This window comes from Chelonus insularis, unplaced genomic scaffold, assembly GCF_013357705.1.
Source record: "Chelonus insularis isolate UGA/USDA-ARS -01 unplaced genomic scaffold, ASM1335770v1 scaffold_277_pilon, whole genome shotgun sequence".
In the NCBI taxonomy this organism is placed as follows: domain Eukaryota; kingdom Metazoa; phylum Arthropoda; class Insecta; order Hymenoptera; family Braconidae; genus Chelonus; species Chelonus insularis.
In genome coordinates, this window is record NW_023276791.1 from 2,493,326 (window position 1) to 2,517,565 (window position 24,240).

General features: G+C 30.3%; 6 protein-coding genes across 8 annotated transcripts; 4 read left to right on the forward strand and 2 right to left on the reverse strand.

Moving 5' to 3' along the window:
* LOC118073232 (uncharacterized) lies at positions 1-1,999 on the reverse strand. The gene is made up of 7 exons (XM_035093607.1): positions 1,624-1,999; positions 1,293-1,549; positions 995-1,117; positions 861-916; positions 710-788; positions 500-628; positions 1-424 (listed from the first exon to the last, which is right to left on the reverse strand). The coding sequence occupies exons 1-7, from the start codon at positions 1,715-1,717 to the stop codon at positions 227-229; spliced, it is 936 nt and encodes a 311-aa protein (XP_034949498.1). The 5' UTR covers positions 1,718-1,999; the 3' UTR covers positions 1-226.
* A 1,200-nt stretch (positions 2,000-3,199) lies between these two features.
* Positions 3,200-8,602, forward strand: LOC118073250 (mutS protein homolog 4-like). The gene is made up of 16 exons (XM_035093639.1): positions 3,200-3,388; positions 3,512-3,647; positions 3,717-3,784; positions 3,862-4,010; positions 4,087-4,271; positions 4,352-4,473; positions 4,548-4,765; positions 4,838-5,032; positions 5,113-5,299; positions 5,369-5,505; positions 5,600-5,703; positions 5,794-6,013; positions 6,096-6,311; positions 6,384-6,592; positions 6,657-6,849; positions 6,925-8,602. The coding sequence occupies exons 1-16, from the start codon at positions 3,262-3,264 to the stop codon at positions 8,449-8,451; spliced, it is 3,993 nt and encodes a 1,330-aa protein (XP_034949530.1). The 5' UTR covers positions 3,200-3,261; the 3' UTR covers positions 8,452-8,602.
* A 260-nt stretch (positions 8,603-8,862) lies between these two features.
* Positions 8,863-10,687, forward strand: Rpn6 (regulatory particle non-ATPase 6). The gene is made up of 4 exons (XM_035093659.1): positions 8,863-9,318; positions 9,391-9,785; positions 9,891-10,215; positions 10,305-10,687. Exons 1-4 carry the CDS (start codon positions 8,998-9,000, stop codon positions 10,533-10,535), a joined length of 1,272 nt encoding a protein of 423 aa, XP_034949550.1. The 5' UTR covers positions 8,863-8,997; the 3' UTR covers positions 10,536-10,687.
* A 122-nt stretch (positions 10,688-10,809) lies between these two features.
* On the reverse strand, positions 10,810-12,841 carry LOC118073266 (uncharacterized). Of its 2 annotated transcripts, none has more exons than XM_035093661.1 (5): positions 12,301-12,841; positions 11,987-12,209; positions 11,578-11,866; positions 11,073-11,407; positions 10,810-11,000 (listed from the first exon to the last, which is right to left on the reverse strand). In XM_035093661.1, the coding sequence occupies exons 1-5, from the start codon at positions 12,581-12,583 to the stop codon at positions 10,874-10,876; spliced, it is 1,257 nt and encodes a 418-aa protein (XP_034949552.1). In that variant the 5' UTR covers positions 12,584-12,841; the 3' UTR covers positions 10,810-10,873. The 2 variants fall into 2 exon arrangements, with proteins under 2 accessions (XP_034949552.1, XP_034949551.1); XM_035093660.1 differs by having other exon boundaries at positions 11,578-11,869.
* Positions 12,842-14,012: 1,171 nt separating this feature from the next.
* LOC118073337 (tip elongation aberrant protein 1-like) lies at positions 14,013-22,058 on the forward strand. Of its 2 annotated transcripts, XM_035093767.1 has the most exons (6): positions 14,013-14,151; positions 14,216-14,462; positions 16,027-16,203; positions 17,517-17,674; positions 17,989-19,390; positions 19,529-22,058. In XM_035093767.1, the coding sequence occupies exons 3-6, from the start codon at positions 16,050-16,052 to the stop codon at positions 19,774-19,776; spliced, it is 1,962 nt and encodes a 653-aa protein (XP_034949658.1). In that variant the 5' UTR covers positions 14,013-14,151; positions 14,216-14,462; positions 16,027-16,049; the 3' UTR covers positions 19,777-22,058. The 2 variants fall into 2 exon arrangements, with proteins under 2 accessions (XP_034949658.1, XP_034949657.1); XM_035093766.1 differs by having other exon boundaries at positions 17,989-22,058.
* Positions 22,059-23,002: 944 nt separating this feature from the next.
* Pfdn1 (prefoldin 1) lies at positions 23,003-23,690 on the forward strand. Its single transcript, XM_035093841.1, has one exon. The coding sequence runs from the start codon at positions 23,245-23,247 to the stop codon at positions 23,620-23,622; it is 378 nt and encodes a 125-aa protein (XP_034949732.1). The 5' UTR covers positions 23,003-23,244; the 3' UTR covers positions 23,623-23,690.
* Positions 23,691-24,240: the final 550 nt, after the last annotated feature.

Sequence of the window (24,240 nt, forward strand, 5' to 3'; positions counted from 1 at the left end):
TTGATTATGTATATTCTAAAATTTTAATCACAGTAACATAATCATAAATAAGAATATTCATTTAAAATAAATAGAAATGTTATCTCAATAATAAGTATATATTTATAACATCGGGTAAAAAAACTTCATTGATTCCTTTGGCTTAAAATAAATGACGAGAATGCAAACAGAAATCAATTTATATGTATCATCATTGATATCAGTATGTTAATACTTGAGAACATTTTTACCGTGATGGACATAAAATTGAATCATTTTCATCGGATACAATTGCAGCTTTTGTCAATAATCCTTCTGTGAACTTTCCATCATCAGCAATAAATTCAGGTCCATGAAGAGCTTTAGTACGGATAAAGCGTTTTATCAAACTTGGATTGACATATGACATAGTTAATCTACAACCCCATGTAACTAATGCAAATGGCTGAAAGATAATAATAAATTATATTGTTAATGTAATAAAAATGGATACATACATAAACTTGTGTTGTTAACTTACTCTTTTTTCATCAAGAAGAGCATACGTAGTTATGATATGACGTCTAAGACACTTTTTTACCAAATCTTTTAATTGTTTCAGTTCATCAGGATTAACACATGGGTGATATAACATCACAACTGCACCATGCTAAAAAGTATATAAATTAATTGAATTATTTGTTTTAAAATTAAGTTTATAAATTTAATAAGTAATAAAAGAACAACTTACTTCGAGACTGTGAATCCATCTTTGTCGTGGAAGATATTTATATTCTCCATACATTGGCCACACCGGACGATGAGGTCCACTGTTAAAATTTACTGTTAGATAAATCGCCATCAAAAAGTAATGAAGAATAATAGAAATAATAATAACTTACTACATAGGAATATCATCATCATATTCAATCCTATGCCTCATACAGACATGATGTGCCTAAAATAAATAACAAAGAATCAATTAGAGGAAAACCATAATACATCCTGTTATCAAGGAAATACTTTATCAACTTACTTTGTAGTATGGTGGTATATGTTCACAATATAATTGTGGATCAATCGCAAAACTCGGAGTTATTTTTTCATGATAACACGTGTAATTAACAGGAGAAAAGTTCCAGTCGACAATTAAATTAGTCTGAAACACAAACATCAATTGAATTGTTTTTCTGGTTATTATCAAAACAATTGACCGCTGTCAATACATTATGAAATATTAGAAATAATTTTTTATACTATTTTGAAAGACCAAAAAGTAATTATAATCGAAATAAAGACTTTGGGCATAGTTACTACGATGAAAATAAAATCACCTTGCCATCATCACATTCAGGATCTCCATCACCCATTGATACACGGTGATTCATCCCCATACTTGGTTGAGATTGAATTACTGGAATAGGAGTTGGTTCAGGATCTTTTTCAGGCATCCATTTTCCAGTCCAATGTTCTAAAGCCTCTTTAAAACTCTGTTCTTTTAATTTAGTTTTCATATCTTCTATTTCTTGGTCATATGGCTGATCATCATCTGCTGTTTGCAGCAAGTTAAATTTCGAACCCATTCCACCATCTTAAAGAATCATTACAATATAAAAATAAAATGATATAATAAAAATAATAAAGATGTTAAAACATTATACTAACCGGCAAATCCATAATTATTGGAGCCATACCCAGTAACTATTTTATTATTAAATAAATTATAGAATACAATAAAAGTTATCAATTGATTGAGCATACTGTAAAGTATGATTTTTTCTACAAATGTAGAGTTAATGTCCAATTAAATATCCAGCTTGATAGGATTATCAATTGTTTGTTTTGACAACAAATGCTATGATTGTTAGTATAGGATGTTTATATGACCACTGTGCATTAGGAAATTGTACTCTAATTGTTAACTAATTCATACACAAGAGAAATAAAGATATTTATATTATTCAGATAAAAATATTGACAAATTTAAATGCAAGAGTTCGAGAAACACTGTTGATTACTATTGTTGACATATGTGTGTAGACATGACTCTGAAGTTAGCAGATGTTTGACGTGTTTTTAAAATCAAGACCATGTTACTCCAAAAAAGTCCCTAACAAACGTAGGGTTATTTGTAGACTTTTCAAAAACAAATGTCTGCATTTATTCAAATTTTTTTAAACGAACATTTTGTCATAAATTTTCTCTACTTTTTATGATCTTTATGTTAACTTTGTTTGTTATAAAAAAACACAAATCGAAGATTTAATAATTTTATCATACAATAATATTAATATCCATTTAAATCTAGTTTGCTTCTCCTTAAATTTCCTCAAAAAAGTAAAAATATTTAAGCTAGAATCAGTTTAAAAATAATCCATGTCAAATAAATAAATTATTCAACTAATGTTTATTTAACAAACAATTGACATTTATATTGCAAGTACAAGTACAACCATTTTATTACATTTCGATTATACAATACATAAGTAAAACAAGTACATGATACATTTACCATTTATCTGTTAGAGATATTTAATTTTTCTTACAAATTACTTATAATTATCATGATATTATCAAAGACAATATCAACTACTTGTGAAATACAAATAAAATGGTGCTTTAATCATTTAAATGCTGGCATAATGATTTTCATTTGTTTTTTTTTTTTGAATAATAGCATATTCTTCATAGTAATCTGGAATTCATGACGGTCTTCAATCCATTGGAAATATGAATAAACTTGAAATGCCCTACGACGACTCTTCCGATATATTTTTAAGTGATTGCAAAGTTTCATAAAGATGTCTTTATTCTTTGTTGGACTGTTTGAAATTTCTTTGTATACATGTGCTAGCATTATCATAGCTGCCAAAGTTTTAATGCGTTTAAACTTCGATTTTCGCATAATGAATTTAATTAAATTACAATTTTTTCAAGAATTATTTGATTTGAAGTAACTGCCGGAGAAAACGACATGTCTTTATAAGGAAAATGCGCAAGTGCAATAAATTGACGCATGCGCTGAATTACGATGGGTAATAAAAAAAAGGATCCTTTGCACCAAAATATGCAAATAATGCTACCTGGAGAGTCTTTATGAGCATAATATTTCCCCAAAAAATGGATGATTTATTATCCAATGTCGATAACTTTCTACAATTTCTTAGAAATCTAGGAATACGAAACATTTTTTTCAAATCCTATTGGAGCCGAAGAAAGAAGCACATGAATTAAATAAAAATTTGATGTCAAAAACAAACATATTTGTTTTAGAGCTTTGAACAACAAAAAAAAAATAATATAATGAATGTGATTAATCATGATAATGTTTTGGGACTATCCAAGGGCCGAGGACGAAATAAAAATCGTAAAAAAGTAGGTGCACTTGATGTAAATGTAAAATCGACCGTTAATATTTTACCAAAATATCGTAAGTATCAATATTTATACATCTTTATACCTTTAATCATTGTAACATTTGATTATATATTATCTAAAAAACATTATTTACCACTAAACAAGAAAAAAATGTATTATTAATTAATATTTATAGAATTGTTAGACATTCGAAAACCTTTGGTAAATTTTGGACCATCAAGCTCCACTACAGTGACTCCAAAATCATCACGCCGAGGACGTATTACCACGTCGTCTTCAAGCAAAAAAAGTTCAGCTAAAAAAACTACAGAGTAAGCTTTTCGTTTTGAATCATTAAATAATAATATATATTTCAATTTATGGCAAAATATTTTTTATAGTTCTGAAGTTGATAGAACAACTACATCAGGAAGCATTTCTGATGACTATGAAGCATTTGTAATCATAGGTAGAAATGTTTATTCAAATATTAATTAACGTTATTGATCAGTTACATCGATAATCAATATGATTTTATCACTCTAGCTGTTACATGCGGTCGTGGAGAAGCAAGAGGGGAAGTAGGATTAGCCGCAGTAGACGTTCAATATCCTCACATGATTCTTTGTCAAATAAGTGATTATAATTCCTACATAAATACTCTAACTAAAATTCATTCACTTAATCCTGTTGAAGTAAGTTGTTTTCATTGCTACCAGTACCATGAATTTTTTAAAGATATTTAATATTCATTTTTATTCTACATTTTAGATAATAATGCCAGATACAATGTGTGAATCTGGTCATAATTTATACAGTGCAATTCATGAAAAATTCCAAAATATTCCTATAACCGGTGTTCAACGAATACACTTTAATGATATTATTGGTTTAGAGAGAATTCGAACTCATTGTGCTACAGAATATTCTTCTGTAGAGATTATAGCTAATCAAAAGTAAAAAATTCAACTACATCCAATAAAATAAAACTCCATAAATAAAATAAAATAATAACAATATTTAATTATTATTGCAGGTATTATGCTCTTGCAGCAGTTGCAGCTTTGATGAAATACATTGAATTCATTCAGCATACTCAATACTTACCCAAATCAATGAACATTGAATTTCAAGGCTCTCAGAATGGTACCATAATCGGTAATTTCAATTTTTCAGTTAAGTTTCATCCAATAATTATATCAAATTGGTTAACCTGATTTATTTACGTCTAGATATCGATAGCGCTCAGAAACTGGAATTAGTTGTTGCTCAAGGAGGACAACCAAAGCATTGTCTGTTGGGAGCTTTAGATCGCTGTTCAACTCCAATGGGTAGAAGATTACTAAGAGCTTCGATCCTTCAACCTCCTTGTAATCAGGATTTTATAGAGGCTAGATTATCTTGCGTAGAGGAATTAGTTTCGAATCGTTCATTATTCGAAATCATTCGAGTATGTAAATGTTTATCCCCTCGATTACTGACTTAAGATTTATTAATAATCAAGATGATATATTCAATGTAGCCTATAATCCGTCGTCTATTTGGGGCAAGCCGACTTTTGAGTTTAGCTATGTACTCACCGCAAGCTAATATTGTACTTAGAGCTGAGAGAAATCTCAATTATATATTATTATTGAAGAACATTGTTGATATAGTTCCGGAATTTCGAACTGCCCTTAATACAGCTCAAGCTCCTTTTTTTAAAAAAGTTATGAAGGTTGGTATTATTTTATGAATAAAATCTTTTGGAAAAATAATTATCAGCTATAATAAATGGTATTTAACTGAAATTTTTAGGATCTTGAAGACGAAGTTTTTGATAAAATAAAACAAAGAATCTTAAGTATTGTACATGATGATGCAAGAGCAGTAATGGGCTACACTTCTTCCAATATGCAAAGGTGTTTTGCAATTAAACCTGGCATAAATGATATACTTGATGTAGCACGCCAGACTTACTGCGAATTAATTGATGATATGAAATGTAATTATTTATGGAATTTTTTTTTTTAATTACATGAGCATGCTGTAGAAACTTAAATTTATTGTTTAGCTATGGTTAATGAACTTGGCGTTAAATATAATCTTCCTTTATCACTTGAATGTAATTCTGCTTGGGGTTACCATATTGAAATGAATGTAGGACGACGCGATTTTGACATAAATAATTTGCCAGAAGAATTTATTCACGTAAATAAAACAGACTTCTCTTGTCATATTTTTCTAGAGCATGATTATGAAAATAGAAGAAAAAACTTGACTCATCTCTAATTGTTTTTTGCAGGCGAAAAAATATAAAAACTCAATACTGATGACTACGGAACAGCTCATTGTTCTCAGTATACATTGTGATGAAGCTTCTGAAGAGCTTCATATAATGAGTGATGTGTTAATGTCCATACAATATCGTTTTTACTTAAACAAAAGAATTTAATAATTCTCTTAAAAATCTCATATAATATTTTTCCTTTGGTGTAGATTATTGAAGTCAGCTTTAGACGATATCAGAGAATACATCGGTTGTTTATTTTTATTTAATGACAATGTGGCTGAGCTTGACCTTATTATGGCTTTATCACAAATTAGTTCAATCACTGATTATGTAAAACCAACATTTGGGGTAGACCTGGAACTGCGAAATTCTAAACATCCGGTGATGGATGTGTTTAATACAGAGAGCCCAACACCCAACGATGTGGTAATTAATCTTATTATGTCGTAATTTAATAATTGATTCATGAAGTATATTAAATGATAAATCTATAATTGTTTCGCTACAGGTTGCTTCTGTTCAATATAACTTTCATACGATAACAGGCCCAAATATGAGTGGAAAAACAATTTATTTAAAACAAATAGTTCTCTTACAAATCATGGCTCAACTTGGGTGTTATGTTCCTGCCACTAAAGCTAAATTTCGTATTACTGATCATATTTTTTGCAAAATTGGAGCACGGGATGATATTGAAAATAATGCCTCAACTTTCATGTTAGAGGTACTTTTATGATGTGTAACTGATCATAAAAATACAACTAATTTATGAAAATTAATTACAATTTTGTTACAGATGAAAGAAGCTCAATTTATGTTACAATCAGTTACTCCATCGTCGTTGATAATCATAGATGAACTTGCTAGAAGCACGACTGTTGAAGAAGGAGCATCTATTGCTTGGGCAATATGTGAGGAACTTTCATGTACTTCAGCTTTTACATTCAATGCAACTCATTTTTTACAATTGTTGAAAATGGCTGATTTATATCCAAATGTAACAAAGTAAGTATAAATAAAAGAGCTAAAACAAAGTAACAATATTACCATCAATTTTTTGTAATGCTAGTCATTACCTAGAAGCTATTTTGAATGAGAAAACTAATAGTGACGACTCAAGATTGGTGTATACTCATCATTTAAAACAAGGTGTATCAGTAATTGAGCATTATGGATTAAAATTAGCTCGATCTACAGGCTTACCGGAAAATATTCTTCGAAACTCTCAAAAATTAGCAACAGATTTATCTCAAGCACTTCAGGTGATATTTAAATTCAATTTTTAAAATTATTACGCCAAAAATTTTCTAATATTTCAACTTAATTACTTATTACAGCCTATGATGGATAAAACTAGTGAGCAAGATACTCAAATAATTTTACAACGTAAAAAAAATTATGACACATTAGCTGTAATATATCAAGAGTTGCAGAAAAAAGATACAAATACAGAAAGAATTTCTGAAATGATTAGAGATTTAAAATATATTCAAGAAGATGAAGCTTTAATATCTCTTCACCAGATACAAGAAGCTCAATCAGCATTGACAGAAAATAATGATACTAAAAAAAAATCAATAAAACAAACTTTGTCTTTGCGTTCTAATAACGAGGGATTCAAGAAACCTCATCCCGTTACTACACCAAAAAGTGGAGAAGAATCATTAGTGCTAACTCAATCACCTTCACATTCTAGCAAACGAACATCGTCAACTAATTCGTCATTAGCTCCAAAACCAAAAATTTTTAAAATAGAAAGACTTAAAGATTCAACGTTTTTTTTATCAGATCGCAATATTTATGAAAAAAAGAATGGAATATTTGCTCACACTCCAGAAGAGGTAAGAAAAATATTAAAAAATCCTCTGACAGATCCAAACTCACCTCTGTATCTAAATTCACCTAAAACATCTGAAAGAAATAAAAAATTATCGAATGAAAGTACATCATTTGAGAATGCTAATCATAAAATCAAAAGTTTGGAGAAATTATCAAGTACAGAATCTCCATTTTTTATTCCACATTCAGAATCAAGTCAACTGAAGAAGAAAGTATCACGACATGCAGTTCATTCGGTGCAATCATATGTGCCAGAGCAATATGCAGATTTACAGAAAGCTATAAGAACTATAAAGCGTACTGGTTTATCTCAAGAGAATGATGCTGATGATGATCAAAGTAAAACTACGTCTACTTCTGAATTACTTGTTATAGATCAAGAATACACACCATTGAAAGAGCTTATTAATCACAGCAATCGATCGAATCAAACATCTCCAATGAATATATTCGGACCGCCAGAAAAAAAGACTCGAATGAATATTCCCATGGATAATATTCCAGAACAGTATAGTTATATGAGACATATATTAAAAAATGTGTCCTGGAAAATGGCTGGTGATACTTCGCAGTCAAATAAATTCAAAAGAACTTCAGATGCAATTGATGAATGTGTTGTAGTATCAGAGTCTGTCAGTAGAGCTATGAATATTCCATCAAATGATTGCGATGAAGTAAATAAAATAGAAGAATTATCTAAATCATTATCTGAGTCATCGATTATTACAATGATGGCAGAAAATTCCAATTATTTTCATAATTTACATCCTGACCCCACAGAGACAAACTTTTTATTTTCTCAACCATCTAGGCTTGATTTTTCTGTATCAGGGCCTTCAAATATGTCTTACATATTAAGAAACATGAGCTCTTCATCATCTTTATATCGAGAAATATCACCGAGTACAACAGCGGCATGTATTTCAGCCCGTAAAAAGGAAGCTGAGATATTTAAAATTATTGAAGGAGATTCTTTTGATGAAAATAGAATCATGGGTTCGGTAAAGAGTTTCCTAGAGAGTTAGATAATCATTTATTTTATTAATTTATTTTTAATATTAATATTTCATGTTATAAAAAAAAACAAATATTTGGAGTCTTTTAAATTCCGGAAAAGCTATCTGTGAAGAATTAAACCAATATGGCTGACTATATCACTTAATTGACTACTCTGTATTTCCGACAGTTATTTTTAATAGTCATTTTTCAATAAAGAATTTCTTAAATGATGTATTCTTTTCTCATAAGTATTTATTAATTATTTTTATTTTTTTTAATAAATAATTTCAATTGTACAGTCTTAAACATGTATAATTATTAGATTCTTGAACCTCTACCAAGAATTCATATAGTATCTTGAACAAGGCATCAGAGGGCATGAAATTCGCTGTTTATACTCTGATTAGATCAGTTTCTCGTAAATTTTTTCATTGCTAATTTTCTACTCCATTCTGGATCTTCATTTGACTTCAGTAGCAGCATGACACGAGTTTTGCCAGACGTTTCGAGTCTTAATGACGAAAAGTAAGCAGTGATCATAGTAAGCAGTAAATAGGTTTCATAAAGTGGAAATGGCCGGCGCAATGTTATTTGAACGTGCTCAAGCGGCTTGTATAACAAATCGGAGTGAAGGAATATCACTTCTTCACAAAATAGTATCTGATGCAAGTATCGGTGCCACTGAAGATGATGAAGAGAGTATTCGAATCAAAGAACAAGGTATTCTCCAACTTGGAGAACTCTATAAAAAGGAGGGTAAGGCTAAGGAACTTGCTGACCTAATCAAGGCTACTAGACCTTTCCTTAGTCTGATTAGCAAGGCTAAAGCTGCTAAATTAGTCAGATCTTTAGTGGACTTTTTCTTGGATTTAGAAGCTGGAATAGGAATTGAGGTAAAATATACAACTCTTTAACAAGTAATGACGCAGCATAGTTTTCTAACCTCAACTTATTGATATTTTTAGGTTCAACTTTGTAAAGAATGCATAGAATGGGCAAAAGAAGAAAGGAGGACGTTTTTAAGGCAATCTTTGGAAGCTCGATTAATAGCTCTATATTTCGACACTGGAATGTTTACTGAAGCTCTTCAATTAAGCTCGGCTTTGTTAAAGGAACTCAAAAAATTGGATGATAAACGACTACTTGTTGAAGTCCAGTTGTTGGAAAGCAAAACCTACCATGCTTTGGGTAATTTAGCTAAAGCTAGAGCTGCATTAACAAGTGCTAGAACTACTGCAAATGCTATCTACTGCCCACCAAAAATGCAAGCTGCTTTGGATTTGCAGTCTGGTATTCTTCATGCTGCAGATGAACGAGATTTCAAGACTGCCTATTCCTACTTTTACGAAGCTTTTGAAGGGTAATTGATTGATTTGTTTCCACAAAATGAAATATTATATAAGATACTAAATGATTTTTATTTAATTAGACACTAAATTACTTTTAATTGTTTATTTTGTTATAGATATGACAGTGCTGATAGTCCAAAAGCATTGACAGCATTAAAATACATGTTACTTTCAAAAATTATGCTCCGAACACCTGAAGATGTTTCAACTATCATGTCTGGAAAACTGGCAGTCAAGTATGCAGGCCGTGATTTGGATGCTATGAAAGCTGTTGCTGAAGCCAGTCACAAAAGATCTCTGGCTGATTTCCAAAATTCTGTCGAATCTTACCGTCAAGAGCTAAAAAATGATGTTATCGTACGAGCTCATCTTGGTTCTTTATATGACACAATGTTAGAACAAAATCTTTGTCGACTGGTTGAACCTTATTCACGTGTCCAGGTAAATTGAAACAATTCATATAATTAGTTATTATTAATATAGAAGAATTTTGAGAATTGCTTCAACGTTTTATTTACGTCATGTTTTAGGTTGCTCACATAGCATCATGTATAGCATTGCCAATTGCTCAAGTAGAAAAGAAGTTATCACAAATGATCCTAGATAAAAAACTATTGGGTGTTTTAGATCAAGGTGAAGGTGTTTTAATTGTTTTTGAAGATGCACCACGTGATAAGACATATGAAATTGCTCTCGAGACGATACACAGCATGGGAAAAGTTGTGGATACACTTTACCAGAAAGCGAAAAAATTAACCTAGCCTTTTTATTATCAAATTTGTATTAATTGAATCTATTATAATTACTACAACTAACAATTATTAGGTATACTCATTCAATAATATTGATACAATTTTCGTCCTTCACTAACTTTTACTATTTGGCAAAAAAAGTAAAATCATTTTGAATCATGTTTCATTTGAAATAGTTCATTTATTTATCAATTCTTCTTTAATCACTGAAATCATTTACTGAAGGATAAAATAAACTTTATTTTATCAATAATCAATTAATTATGAAACAACTCATTTTTAAATTCATTCATTTTATTAAACATTAAAAACTTTATCATATAAAAGATCTTTTACGATTATTTAGATTATAAAAAAAAACTACAGGTAAAAATTTCACATTTTCCATCTTTAGTATTTGTCTTACGAGCTATTTTAGTAAGCATTTGGAGACTTTGGTATACATAGTCTGCACTGAAAATCTCGCTGTCAATCCTACGATAGAAAATCAGTTTTAATATTCATGTTAATTTTTTGTCCATCAATAATACAACTTAAAGTACTTACAATTCACCAATTCGTCGTTCTACATCTTTTCGAAGTTCTGGATTTTTCGTGATAGCTCTAACATATTCTTTTTGTACTTCACAAGCAAGTCGAGCGACACATTTCGGAGAATCCCAAAATTGTTTTGCAGTCTCATCATTTTCATAGACATCAGGCATGCGATGTTTAATAAATTGCTCGGGAAAACTTAATAAATTAAATCCAGTATCATCTTCAGTTGATCGTCGTTTTCTACCATGTAATACTGCAGCTGCAGGTATTAGAGCTGGGTTAGCAGCTAGTGCTGCTGCTGCGCCGATCAATGCAACACCAGCCAATGCTTTTAAAGCTACAGCCTAAATAAATAAATACTTGAACAATAATTTTACACAAATTTAAATGACTAATTAAAAATGATATATTAATACAGTTTTGTTTAATATAAAACAAGTAAGCTGAGTAAAATAAAGTTGATTTACTTAAATAAATCGGGCTTATTGATTATTATCAAATCATCTCAGTTTACCTTCTGTGTTTGGATGTTATTTATCGTAGGCGGTGAAGGAGATGCATCACCTTCACCACTTTCTGGGATTTCTTCTTGTCCACCAAGAACACCATGGATACCAAAGAACGGTCTTTTATGTCCAGAGAAAAAAATACTACCTGGACGATAGCCTACTTCATGTCCATGACTTCCATGGGCTCCACTATCACCATATCCACTATAACCGTATCCATATCCTGGTCTTCCACCATATCCGGGTCTTCCGTATTCTGGTTCATAATTTCCAAATGGTGGTCTAGTTCCATGTCTTCTAGGGTAAAATGAATTTTTTGAAAATATTTTTCGCGAAAGTATTTTTAGAAAATTACTGTTAGAAATAGACTTAAGTTTTAATTGAATTAAATGTTCAAAAAAATTTTCTACTGACCTATCACCACTTCCTCCAATATTACCATATACATCACTTGTAGTAGAACTGATTCCAGGTCTACCTGATGAGGCGTGCCAGTTATATCGATCTCTATCTCTGTCATCTGGACGATTAAGTCTCTCTGGATATCGATGAATATCTGATGCTCTTGTAGTCAATTGTGTTCCACTCTCGCCACTGCGTCCTCCTGATTCAAATCTGTTTCCACAGCAATTGAGTCTTAAAGAAAAATATTCTTCATAAAATTTTTTCCTTCAAACAAAAGTTATTAATTAAATTAAAAAAATAACTCCAATTTTTAAGCAACTTATCTCTTTCAGTAATTCTTCCAAGTGAACGCTCATCATTTTTGTTATCTTCAGAAAACTTTTCATTCTCTTTTTGCACATTTTCGCGTTTATTAAATTTATTATTATCAGACGAATCCACTACAGGCAAGACAAATTTATCAGGAGATTTTTCATTGTTGTCTTCATCGACTGGTGATGGTTTAACAGGATCCAATTTATTATGGTCGGAAAGAACTGAAACTGCTGATGATTCTTTGGTAATGATGATAAAAATAATGAGGCAAACACTAGACTTAAGAGTCATTTTTATTGACGTTTTCAGACTTAGGTCATTTGGAAAACTAGTCGAACGTGAATAACAGTACGGTTATATATTCAAATAAAATATGATGCTGCACGTATAAAAAATAGTAAGTGAATGACTCTCTAATTTCCCGAGTTTCACTATTTATATGTTGGTCACACGCTAGCACTCACTAGATAGATTGCCCTTCAGGGTTACATGCTCATCATTTTCCTAATTTCTTTTTAAAAGCTTTTGTTCTTGATGTTATTGTTCCCAAAAATTAATCAATGAATCAATTAGCTTATAAATAAATTAAAATGATGAATTTAAAATAATGAATTAAAACATAAAATAATTTATGGAGATGAAAGAAAAAAAAGTCGCAATTTTTATCAAGATTTATAAAGTGTGACAGGAATTTGCTGAAGTGAAAACGAGAGTGTCACGCATAGAGCAACTGTCGCTTCGTTACGGCATGTTCCCTCTCGTAATTGCACTTGCATTTGTCAACAGTCCTCTGAGCCCCTTTTAAATGTTTCGCGCCAAGTATTTAGGGAAGAAGATCCTTTGGTACATCTTGATTCATGATATTCATGCTATCATCTGAAGAGCCTTCCTAGAATGGTAAAAAAAATTTTCAGCAACTCTAGAAGATTTAAAAGACGACATTTGACAATTAGAGAAACTATTGTCCTTGTTCTTAATATGAACAATAAGTAAGTTAAAAAATTAATTTTAACTTCCCGTGAATAGCAACAGTTATGAAACATCAACATTATTAGTTCCGCCTGGAATTTGATGTATAGCATGTTAAAAAAAATCAAATCTGAATGATAAATATTTCTCTACATTTATTTATTGAAATGATAGAAACTTTCATGTATTTCAAAGGCGGGAAGTTGATATTGGCAATTTCCCAGAGTGATAACCAAGTAAGCGTGAATTTTTTATCCATTACATGAGTTGATCCATCAACGGAAAGCTGGAAAATGTCTTTTGGGATTAGGTATAAGGGTGTAACAAATCTGTGATGCATTCAAGTGTTAGAAGAATAAGATCAAATACCTTGACAAGGGATAGAGATACCAGATCGTCCAATGCTCTGAGTAATCAATACGTATTCACGCGCGGTTGCTTTCCTCTCTTGCATCCTGTTGCTATGGCTACCGACGCCCGCGCAAGCGCATTATCATCATAATTTCTCCCTCGTTACTCCTTTCATGTCCTGCATCGTTTGCATTTATCAAATTTCTGGTGGACCATAGGTTTATCCTTGTTTGATGTTATCCCAAACGAATAAAAATAAAGTTTAATTGGGAGAATAAATTTTCAAAAAGCTGATATCGATTGTCAACATAACCATCATTTATAATTGATGTCAATAAAGATTATAAATGATCAAAATCATTTATGTTTTGTTATCAAAAAGGATAACACACTGTTTAGATGAGCAGGTGGTGGAAAAGGGGAATATGAAGAAGGGTGTTTTAGACAGCGCCTGCGTCAAGTCCTCGATGATGACGAGCTGCTCTAGGTGCTCGACCCAGACGCAGTTGAAGATTTAATTCTATCAAGTAAACAGTGTGGTAAGAATTAGAAGCACTATTTGTGTTAATAATGATAGTTATATGTGAATTACAATCATTTCAGCGGTTAATGGAAATTGACTGGTCATCATGAGAGGTATAGAAATAGTGATAATGATGAAATAACTTATACAATACCACAACTAAACAAATTCGAAGGGTCAAATAATGCTCACAATGCAAAGACAAATATTTACTGGACATAATTGGATGATCAAATATACTTCTGTGATTTATGTGATGTGATAGATTGAGATAAAAAGATAACAAAAATAAGTGTTGATTCAATTATTGTCACAACGAATGATCAAGTGAGTGATTTTCTAAATTGTACAACAAATTTAATGTAAGGTTTTATTTTTATGTTAGATATATCTAGATAACAACCATAATAATATACTTTCTTTTTGTTGTGTACATTTATAAATATAGTTATAACACATGTGTTGTATACATCATGATTGGTTTAAAGTTTAGAGTTAGGTTTTCAAGCACAATTAAAAATTGAACAACCACCCGTTAGGTCTCGACGTAAACATGACGACTTTACTTATGTGCATTTTGATAATCTTGTAAGAAATCTTATATAATCAACGACGTAAAAAGGATCCATGAACGTCGTTTAATTATAAATCAAGAACATAAGTATGAATCTTGAATATTCTAAAAGACTTTGGTAAGCAAGAACATTTTCAACATCACGTCCAGACAATTAATTGGCTGAATAATCGGAGTTCGCATGTGGGTCACGAGTTACATTGGATAATAGGATATAGTAGGGCTTTACATAGATACTTTTATCGTGAATGCATGCTTGTAGGCCCTCGACAGTGATGGAAAAAAATAACCAGCAGTAGGGATGAATAGAGGTTTTTGTCAATGCTAATCTCGTTCAGTCAATACACTTTCCTCTGATATTTTCTATAATTTATTTCCTGCAAAATATTTTCATTAATACCTTTTTTTTCTGTAATCCATTTTATTCTCTTTAATATGAATAAATACATCAAAGGAAATAATGAAAACCTATCAAGAACATGAGGGGAATAAAGTTGGATGAACTTCATTGATTTTACTTCCGGCTTCTACATATATATTGGAGTAATCAGAATATTTAATTAAGTAAACAATGCAATTATTGTTATATTAGCATTGAAAAATAATTTTATCATAATGCTACTCTAAAAATTAGCTATTGATTTTTAAATTATCTTTAAATAAATTATTACTATTATCATTTAATAAATTAAAGGAGTAAAAAAAAAAATGTTGCTGATTAAATTTGTAATTATTTATCTAAATTATCCATGAAAATATTAAAAAAGATTTATTATACTTTGATTATTTGTAATGATAAGTTAAAACAATTTCCACCAAGTTTTTGTTGTTAATATTCACTCTTTTTATCTACAGTTATTTACAAAATCCTAAACGCTATTATTTACTGGTAGAGATTTCCCCTCTGTGGTCGTATATTCTGTCAACACCCTCATGTCATAAAATTACAACAGGGGAACTTTCATCTAACGGAAAGAGTACGAGGCAAATTTTCGATATCTACTTTTAGATTCCATATAGATAAATCCATTAGCTTTCTGTTTGTGTAAGACATTTGTTATGAAACCAAAACCATCCTAGACAAACTGGAAAAGTTACGTAAGATTTTTCGCGCCAGAAAGTCGATGACAAGTTAAAACGAGTAGTTTGAGATGAATAAAGTGGATATAATATTAGGGAAGGCAAAGAGAAACAGGAGGAGAAACTGAAAACGGGAGTTGCTTGGCGACGCCAACTACTTTACTCTCATCCCCGAATAAATTCCAATTTCTATTTCAGCCTGAATGGATTAACTACAGAATCCTCTTTCGTGTCTAGATAAAAAGAGGACTTTGGATAAAATGTGGAGCTCAGTGACTGCAGCCGGAACAGAAAATGGCCCGGCACCTCCATCAAGAAGTAAACACAGTGCGACTCTTCTAGGAGGTCATGTTTACCTTTTGGGTGGACGCAATGGTAATCTTCCATTGAAGGATCTTTGGAGATATAGTCTGGGTAAGTTATTGGTCATCGATTTAAAAGCTTAGAAATTTATAAGCTTTCACACTTAAAAAAAAGTCATTTCCCTAAGTGATAGCTATTGAATTGGTTGTTGTTATATGAAAACACAAGAATGTAAAAATGTAGCTAGCAGTATGAATTTTTTGAAATGAATTTTTAATCAGTGTTATACAACTGATATCAATCTACCATTTCCCCATATTTTAATTATGTTCAAAAACATTAGAGAGTTTTAAATACACTCACCTGTCAGATGTACCTACTGGATATGATTCTTTTTTGTTATGTCGAGTCATTGTAAATAAACACGTAGAAATGAAAAAAAATTGCTCTAGGCTTTCAAATAAATTTTCTGTGCTTACACAATCTAAAATATACTAAATATAATCCAGTGTAATAATTGAATATAATATTGATGAAGAAATTTAGGAAAAAATTGAGAACGACAGAAATATATTTCAAAACATTCATTAAAAAATGATAAAAACAAGAGAAAATGTATTCAATAGTACAATTGAAGCAATTTATCATTTAAATGAATCACGAGCTGTTTCCATCAAGGATATATTGGATTATATTTCCTCTCATCTAAAAGTGAAAAAGGACTTAATTAAATATTCAGTATTTAAATGCATTTCTTTTAAATCTATTTTTTCTCTGATTTCTCTTTTCAATTTTAGTAATATTTTGTCTCTTAAATAAAGTTATCAAAGAGTCTGAAAGCTTGTGAAGAGTTCGGTATCCTCAAACGTAATAGCAAGGGTGAATACGAGTTGAATGACACTAGTCTAAAGCTTACGAAACTTGGTAGTCGTCCCCCTGGTTGTGACTGCCCTGACTGTGTTGGTAGATGTGGTTACTGCCCTTCGCCTAACGGCAAGAGATCTAATAGAAGACAAAAAAAATGTAGCCATTGTGGTCGAGGTCGTTGGTTAGCAGAACGCAAAAAAAGAAAAGAAAGAATGAAGCAAAAGAAAAGCAAAAGAAGATCTGTCAAGAATAAGAAAAGAGAGAAATAAAAAAGCTACCTTTTTTTGCATCAAAATTGTCTGAAATCTTGCGAAATAAAGTCGTTAAATAATAAATCACTAGTTTGTTCGATGAAATAGATAGAACACGTGTAATCAGAAATACTAGGTCAACTGCTGACGAAAGTGGTTGCTGAGGATCTTTTGTCTGTGCAAAATTTACTGAAAGATAAACGCTTTTGAAGAAGTCTCTCTTAGTTAAGAACTTTGATACATAGATACTTTCCTTCGGCGACGTGTCAATTACTCCAATAATAACATTTGCTTTTTGTATTTTAGCGGAAAGCCGGTGGGAGGAATTACATCCTAGTGGAGAAAGACCACCAGCGCTTCAAGAACACAGTGCTGTTGCTTACAAAGATTGTCTGTATGTTTTTGGAGGTGAACTCGGCTTTTCTGCAGGCATTGAAACACCTCTATGGATTTATACTGTCAAGGTAGAGAATAATAAATGAATATCATATAAAGCAACAGCACGAACAACAAATTTAATTATTGCAACGCTTTCCAATTTTATACAATGTTTCCTTGGTCATTGTAACTTTTACTTGTGCACTTTTGTCCTCATGAAATCAAAATTGATAATAATTATTAAGATAAATAACTTTGTGTTAAGTTAATGAATAATCATTATGTTGAAAAATTCAGAAAATTTGGTTTTTACCTTTATGAATTTCATGTTAATTAACTATTTTAATTGCATATTAAAAAATAATGAAATTTATTAAGAATAATTTGTTATTATTTTTAGACAAATTCTTGGAGAAAAATAAGAGCCCAAAGAGGTTGTGCTGTCCCAAGAGGGCGAAGAGGTCATACGGCTTTGGTACATCGAGGTCAGATGTTAATCTATGGTGGATATCAAGATTTACGAGGTAGTTCTCCAGAATTGTGGGCGTTTCATTTTGAAACAGAATCTTGGCACTTATTATCATCGGGTGAAGGTGGTGGTCCAGCACCACGTCACAAACACTCTGCAGTGTTGCATTGCGACGCTATGTATATTTACGGTGGTATGACAGACTTACAAGAAAGAAATGACTGTTGGAAGTGGGATGTTAAATCTAGTACATGGAATATATTGAAAAATAAACCTGGACCTGGTCCACTTCATGGTCATGCTGCATGTAGATTACCAAGTTGTATGCTTATTTTTGGTGGTGAAAGTAATGGTTTAGCGACAAATGATCTTTGGAGATTTCATTTTGGAACTGAAACATGGGAAAGATTGACAATACCAGGTCCAAAACCACAACCACGAGCAGAAAGTGTTGCTTTAGCAGTTTCTGAACTTGTTATAAGAGGTAGTGGGATACAGGATAATCAAAAATCAAGACTTCGTGGTCATAAGCCAAGATTTTCTCTCTCTAACAGTGGAGGAAATCGTATATCTCCGAGTGAAGCTCCAACGAGACCAAGTTTTCTTCGAGAAATTTCAAAACTCTCACAAATAAATCTTTCAAGACTTAGTCATCCAAATAAATGTAGTTATTCAGTCCTCAGTGGCCAAGAAGACAATGAAGAAGTTCCTCAAGAGGCCAACTCGTATTATCCTTTCCAGCCAGTAGACACAGAACTTGTAGAACCAACGAGTGGAATGGTAAAATCTCGAAGTGCTAATGCTTTAGCTAGAAGAAGACAAAGGACTCTTGTGAGTGAAGCTAACAGATGTAGCTTTGAAAACTCTTCTTATGAACCAAAAAGTTCGCGAATACCAAGAGAACCCATTTCTGTGCCAAATTTTCGTGCTTTAACACTACCAACACCTGTACTTACACCCGTAGAAGTTGCTAGACTTGTATTTGTTGATCCTGATGAAGATAGTGACGATGAACAAAGAGGATTAGCAACAACAAGGCTTATAGATGTTGCTGAAGAAAAGGGGGACTTTGAAACTCTCCATCAAGCTTGTCAACCACCTCGTGGGGAAAGTTATAGTTCTCATTTGTATGAAGCCGTACAAAGCCCGAAAACACCTAGTACAACAAAAATTCCAACTTCTGCATCTGTTAGGTTTGCTGATCTTGAAGAGGGTGAAGAGTCAACATCAGATTACGCGAGTATAGAGGCACGTAGTCCTGGAGATCCACTTGCCGACGATGACTGGCCTGAAAAGAAAAAATCAAAACAGCGTGCGCCAACGATACGTGAAGGTCAATTTGGTTTTTGTAATCCTAATTATCTTGGTTTAGAAACTAATGATGATGCTAAGTATGCTAAGATGCTTAATAGTCCACCAGATAGTGTCCTTGAGGATGCACCAGGTCGATCAGCTTCTCAAACTTTTGCAGAACTACTCGAACTTCAGGAAATTAAACCTCGAGCACCGCCCAAAAGTCTTGCTCTTGGGTCTCCATCTAGAAGAGCTGTCAGTGCATCGAGAGCAGAAAGACAAAGAGCTAAACTTGCCGCCCATGAAGCTGTCACTCCAGCACCTCTCTATGTTTTCCTCATTGGGGGAAAAGAAAAAGGTCAAGTTACTGTTTTTGCACGACCAGTATCTCTTTGGAAACTCCAATTAGCTCCTCATATTTTTTAATTATTTTTAATTGAATGTCTTGAGAAATGAGTAGAATTTTTTACGCCAAATATTTTAGTCTGTTTTGTAATTAATCAATAGAACCGAAAATTCTGTGCCAGATAGAAAAGTATTGGTATTCGATAATTTGTTGTAAAACATGTAACAAAAGTACCTACTTAAGACCGTCAATAATACTTAAATATAAAAGAACTAATCAAAGCATGAATATTACATCGGGGCAATAAATGTATTTAGATAATTTCAATGAGTATTACATGAACTCTGATATATAATTTTTATTAACTGAGATTGAGAACGATATATCTGTATCTGTAATGTCTGTGTTATATTTGATGTATGTCACATGAAAATATTGACCGCGAATATTATTTATAAGAAATAATGTTTCTAGAAAAAGTTATTGCTACATGATATATTTAGTTTTCTTAAAACTAATTTATGTTTTTTTTAACTAATTTTCTAACTAAATGATAGGGTAATCTAGTCAATTGATGAGAAATGACAAAAAATTTTTAAATAAGTATTATGAGTATGAAAAAATATAACAGTCGAAAAGAATTAGTGTATAAAAATGATAAAATCAATGCCACATCTTGTATTTATTTTCGCTGCCAAGTTGTAGGTCTATATATAAAATACATGCTGTAAACATGGGATGAAAATAATCGACAAAAAAATTGCATGACTAGGAAAGTTACTATACTTGTAATTTTCAAATAAAAAGAACAATATTTTCGGATACAATGCAGTATTTCTACTACAAATAATTTATATTGAAAAAATACAATATATTAATTAAACAAAATTGTGGCTGAATGATAAAATTGTATACTCTTGTATCAATACAGAAAAAATGTATTCACTGCGCAAATGCTAATTGTAATTAGCGTATAGTATTATTAAAAATTGATGCATTTGTTTACACGTACACATTGGGATTAATAATAATAGCTAGTACTTTTTACATTACAGTTAAATATTTTAATGAGATAATAATAATGAATCTAGTATTATACAAAATAGTAATTATTTATGATTTTGAATCAAGTTCACATTGAACTTTATAGTTGATGATAATAATACGATTGTAATATCAATAGTATAAATAATACTGATAACAATATTAAAATCAAGTATTTTTCACAACTGGCTAAAGTATATAAATGTGATCTAATGCCAAAATGATTATGAACATGAAGGGTATCAAAGAACGCTCTTTTTAATTCTTCACAAAGTTTTTATGATTTAGTTGTAATTGTACAGGGTAGAAACGGAACTATAATTATGTATTAACGGTGCCATACGTCCAAAAATAATATGAAGATTCAGCGTTCGCTCAATTGATCTTTTAATAAATCAATTTTGCTTACGCGTTAAAATTTTGAATACGTCCAAATTATTGTCTTACATGTGGACCGTAATTTATTGATAATTTAAATGCTAGATTATGTGCAAAATTATTTTTAAAGACGAAACTTTATCGAAGGAAAAAGTTTTTCTTAAAATCTTTACGAAAGAATAAGTTTAAAAATTATTTCCATGCTATATTTAGTACTTTTTTTACATATCTTGCTTTTATGCTACTTAATTGATTATATTATCCGGCCAATTTTTAGTGTAATTAATAACTTATAAATGAATACTTAGTTTTATATAAGTTATATAATTGTGTAGTATTTAAAAACCAAAGTGGCTCAAATGTGCAAAGATATCCAACAGATGAATCAATCTTTATTTTTAATTATTTAATCTTAATAATGGTCATTAGAAATATTAATGTTGGATTTTCTAATGCATATATCCATCCATATGTGTATTTGATATAATATGGAGTAATGATTAATTTACTTTCATGTTGGACACTGAGCAACCTCAAATAATTGCAAAAATTATAGCTGTTTATTTTTTATCATTAGTTAACATCATAGTATTAAAAAAATATTTAATTAATGTTTGTTAATCATTGGGGATTTAGTGCAATATGACATCAAGTTTTAAATAATCTTGATGGAATCATTACTAAACCTACATACATATCATAAAAAAATTCAAATTTATTAAGTTTTGTTGAAATACTATCTTTTAGTTGAACATAAATTGTTTGTTTATGTTACGAATTAATTATAAAAAATCTATAATTAACTCGGCGTCCAACAAAAGCCACCTAAATGAGCGATTAAGAAAATCAATGTTTTCCATTTCAAGTTTTTCATCAAAGTAATAACAACTTTTCTGTACAAATGATGTGAAATAAATGGTCATAGGGAAAAGAAAAATAATATTGTTATACATATATATATATGATATTTATATTATAATTCACCAATATTATTATGAACTAATATTTTTTCTGTTCTAGAAATGTATATTCATTGGAATATATAAAAAAAATATAAATCATGAAGATGTTTAATATAACAAATTTATAAACAGCAACAATTAATATCAATAGAACTTAAAAAGGGAGTTTACAACTTATCAAACATGGTAATAATATAATGGATTTCAATAAAATTCATATAAAGTGAATCTCCTCCAATATCAAGATAACAAAAATATTAATCAATAAATCTTTTTTCAAGAATTAGTTGTCTGTAAAGTATAATAAAAAACTAGTATATGCAAGTGACTTTTACATCTTGTAAATTTTTATGAAAAGAAAGTGTTTTCGAGATTTATAGAGCATCAACAAGAGTAACATCAAATAATATCTAATTAAACTAATCTGCATCTGATCTTTGACATTATTTAATATCATTAAACAGTTACAATTAATTCATTTAAAAATTCTGCTGATAAATTTACCATCAAATTTTACAATTAGTTATTAATTAACTCATTAGTCATAATCAAAAAAATTGGGTTATATACATTTGCAAACAATTGTCATAGGTGAAAGTTGAAGTATAATTTTTTTAAGTATTTGTTAGCTATTTGTAAGACGATATCTTTAACATATAAAAATGCATTGAAATCTATTATTACCATATTTGGTATTCTCTTAATCAAATATTTACATTCATGTTTTATTATAATATCAATGAGGTATATAATAAAAAATAAAAGTCATGTAAGTATCACTTGTAAATATTTACTAGTTGTATTTATTTAATTTTTTTATTCAAATTCGATGAATGTGGCTTTTACAGGAATTTCAAGTACCAACTGATGGTGTACCAAAATGATTAATAGTTTTATGAAATGGAATTGAAGAATAGATGGCGAAAATTTAATAATATTTTTTTTATACTCCGTGGATCATTTGAGTTTATTTGGTGATGTTGCTATAAATATCAAAGACGCCAAGAATTTTATTAAAATAATCCAGAGAAGTTTTTATTTAACAATAAAATTGAAGTCTTAAAACGTATATTAAGACTCTAAATAACTTCATTTGTGTTTATAGTTGTCAAACTTTTATAAAAGGTTAATTTTCTAACGTGTGTATCACTTAATTCTGTAATAATGGCAAGAGTAGCTGATGAAGAACTGAAGAAAGCCTTCAGTGAACTCCATGAGAAAATGATTGATACAACACAAAAACTAAAATTAGCAGACATTCAGATTGAGTCTTTGAAGCGATCTAAACAACATGCTGAACTTACGATAGCTGAAATAAGTAAGCTTCCTAGTAAAACCAAAACCTACGAATCTGTCGGCAGAATGTTCTTACTTGATGACATCGCTACAATTAAGGCTGGACTACAAACCAGGATGAAGACTGCAGATGAAAAGATAACGACGTTGGAAAATAATAAAACCTATTTTGAACAAAGCTTACAAGAAAGTAAGAATAATCTACGAGAAATGGTTCAGCAAAAACAAAATAAAGAATCAAGTTAAAAATGGAATAAAAATTAAAAAGTTTACTTTGTGAATAAATAATGACTTTTCTTTAGTTATACTATAAATCATTTTTGATTCATTCAATAAAACAAAATAAAATATGCTGTTTACTTGAAATAATGTAAAATAATTTTTAGTATAATTCTATGTTATTTGTTATTTTTATTTTATAACTATAAATGGTACATCCATCTAATCATTCAGAGTTATTGGTTTTCTTTCGAATAAATTTTTTAGATGCAATAATTCAAATTTTTTAATTAATATTAGTATTTATTTACTTCCGCAGTTGTAAAAAAAGCATACATAGATTGTATATTAAGAATAAAAAGAAAAAAAAAACAAAAAGGAATAAATTTACAATCCAAGATCTGGGATGAAAGTGTAAAATAATATATATAGAAATTATCTAATTTTATAATTAATGGACAGAAACATTAGGTCAGAAATAGAAAGTATACACAACTTTTGCATTAAACATTTTTCACAATGTGAGACATTGTTAAAAGATGACACAAATATTCTGGGGCCCTGAATTTTATTATCTAAATGATAATAATTCACATGTCTATTACATATCAATGTAATCTATCTATTAAAATTGATCAATGCCAA

Coding starts and splice junctions, on each gene's coding strand:
- LOC118073250 (XM_035093639.1), top strand. CDS start 3,262: ATGAATGTGATTAATCATGATAATGTTTTGGGACTATCCAAGGGCCGA. Junction 3,389..3,511: donor TAATATTTTACCAAAATATC/GTAAGTATCAAT, acceptor TAATATTTATAG/AATTGTTAGACATTCGAAAA. Junction 5,704..5,793: donor CTTCATATAATGAGTGATGT/GTTAATGTCCAT, acceptor CCTTTGGTGTAG/ATTATTGAAGTCAGCTTTAG.
- LOC118073232 (XM_035093607.1), bottom strand. CDS start 1,717: ATGCTCAATCAATTGATAACTTTTATTGTATTCTATAATTTATTTAAT. Junction 1,118..1,292: donor CTGAATGTGATGATGGCAAG/GTGATTTTATTT, acceptor TTTGTGTTTCAG/ACTAATTTAATTGTCGACTG. Junction 789..860: donor GATGATGATATTCCTATGTA/GTAAGTTATTAT, acceptor AAATTTTAACAG/TGGACCTCATCGTCCGGTGT.
- Pfdn1 (XM_035093841.1), top strand. CDS start 23,245: ATGGCAAGAGTAGCTGATGAAGAACTGAAGAAAGCCTTCAGTGAACTC.
- LOC118073266 (XM_035093660.1), bottom strand. CDS start 12,583: ATGACTCTTAAGTCTAGTGTTTGCCTCATTATTTTTATCATCATTACC. Junction 12,210..12,300: donor TGGAAGAATTACTGAAAGAG/ATAAGTTGCTTA, acceptor ATTTTTCTTTAA/GACTCAATTGCTGTGGAAAC. Junction 11,870..11,986: donor ATTGGAGGAAGTGGTGATAG/GTCAGTAGAAAA, acceptor ATTTTACCCTAG/AAGACATGGAACTAGACCAC.
- LOC118073337 (XM_035093766.1), top strand. CDS start 16,050: ATGTGGAGCTCAGTGACTGCAGCCGGAACAGAAAATGGCCCGGCACCT. Junction 16,204..17,516: donor TCTTTGGAGATATAGTCTGG/GTAAGTTATTGG, acceptor TTTGTATTTTAG/CGGAAAGCCGGTGGGAGGAA. Junction 17,675..17,988: donor TATGGATTTATACTGTCAAG/GTAGAGAATAAT, acceptor TATTATTTTTAG/ACAAATTCTTGGAGAAAAAT.
- Rpn6 (XM_035093659.1), top strand. CDS start 8,998: ATGGCCGGCGCAATGTTATTTGAACGTGCTCAAGCGGCTTGTATAACA. Junction 9,786..9,890: donor TTTTACGAAGCTTTTGAAGG/GTAATTGATTGA, acceptor ATTTTGTTATAG/ATATGACAGTGCTGATAGTC. Junction 10,216..10,304: donor AACCTTATTCACGTGTCCAG/GTAAATTGAAAC, acceptor GTCATGTTTTAG/GTTGCTCACATAGCATCATG.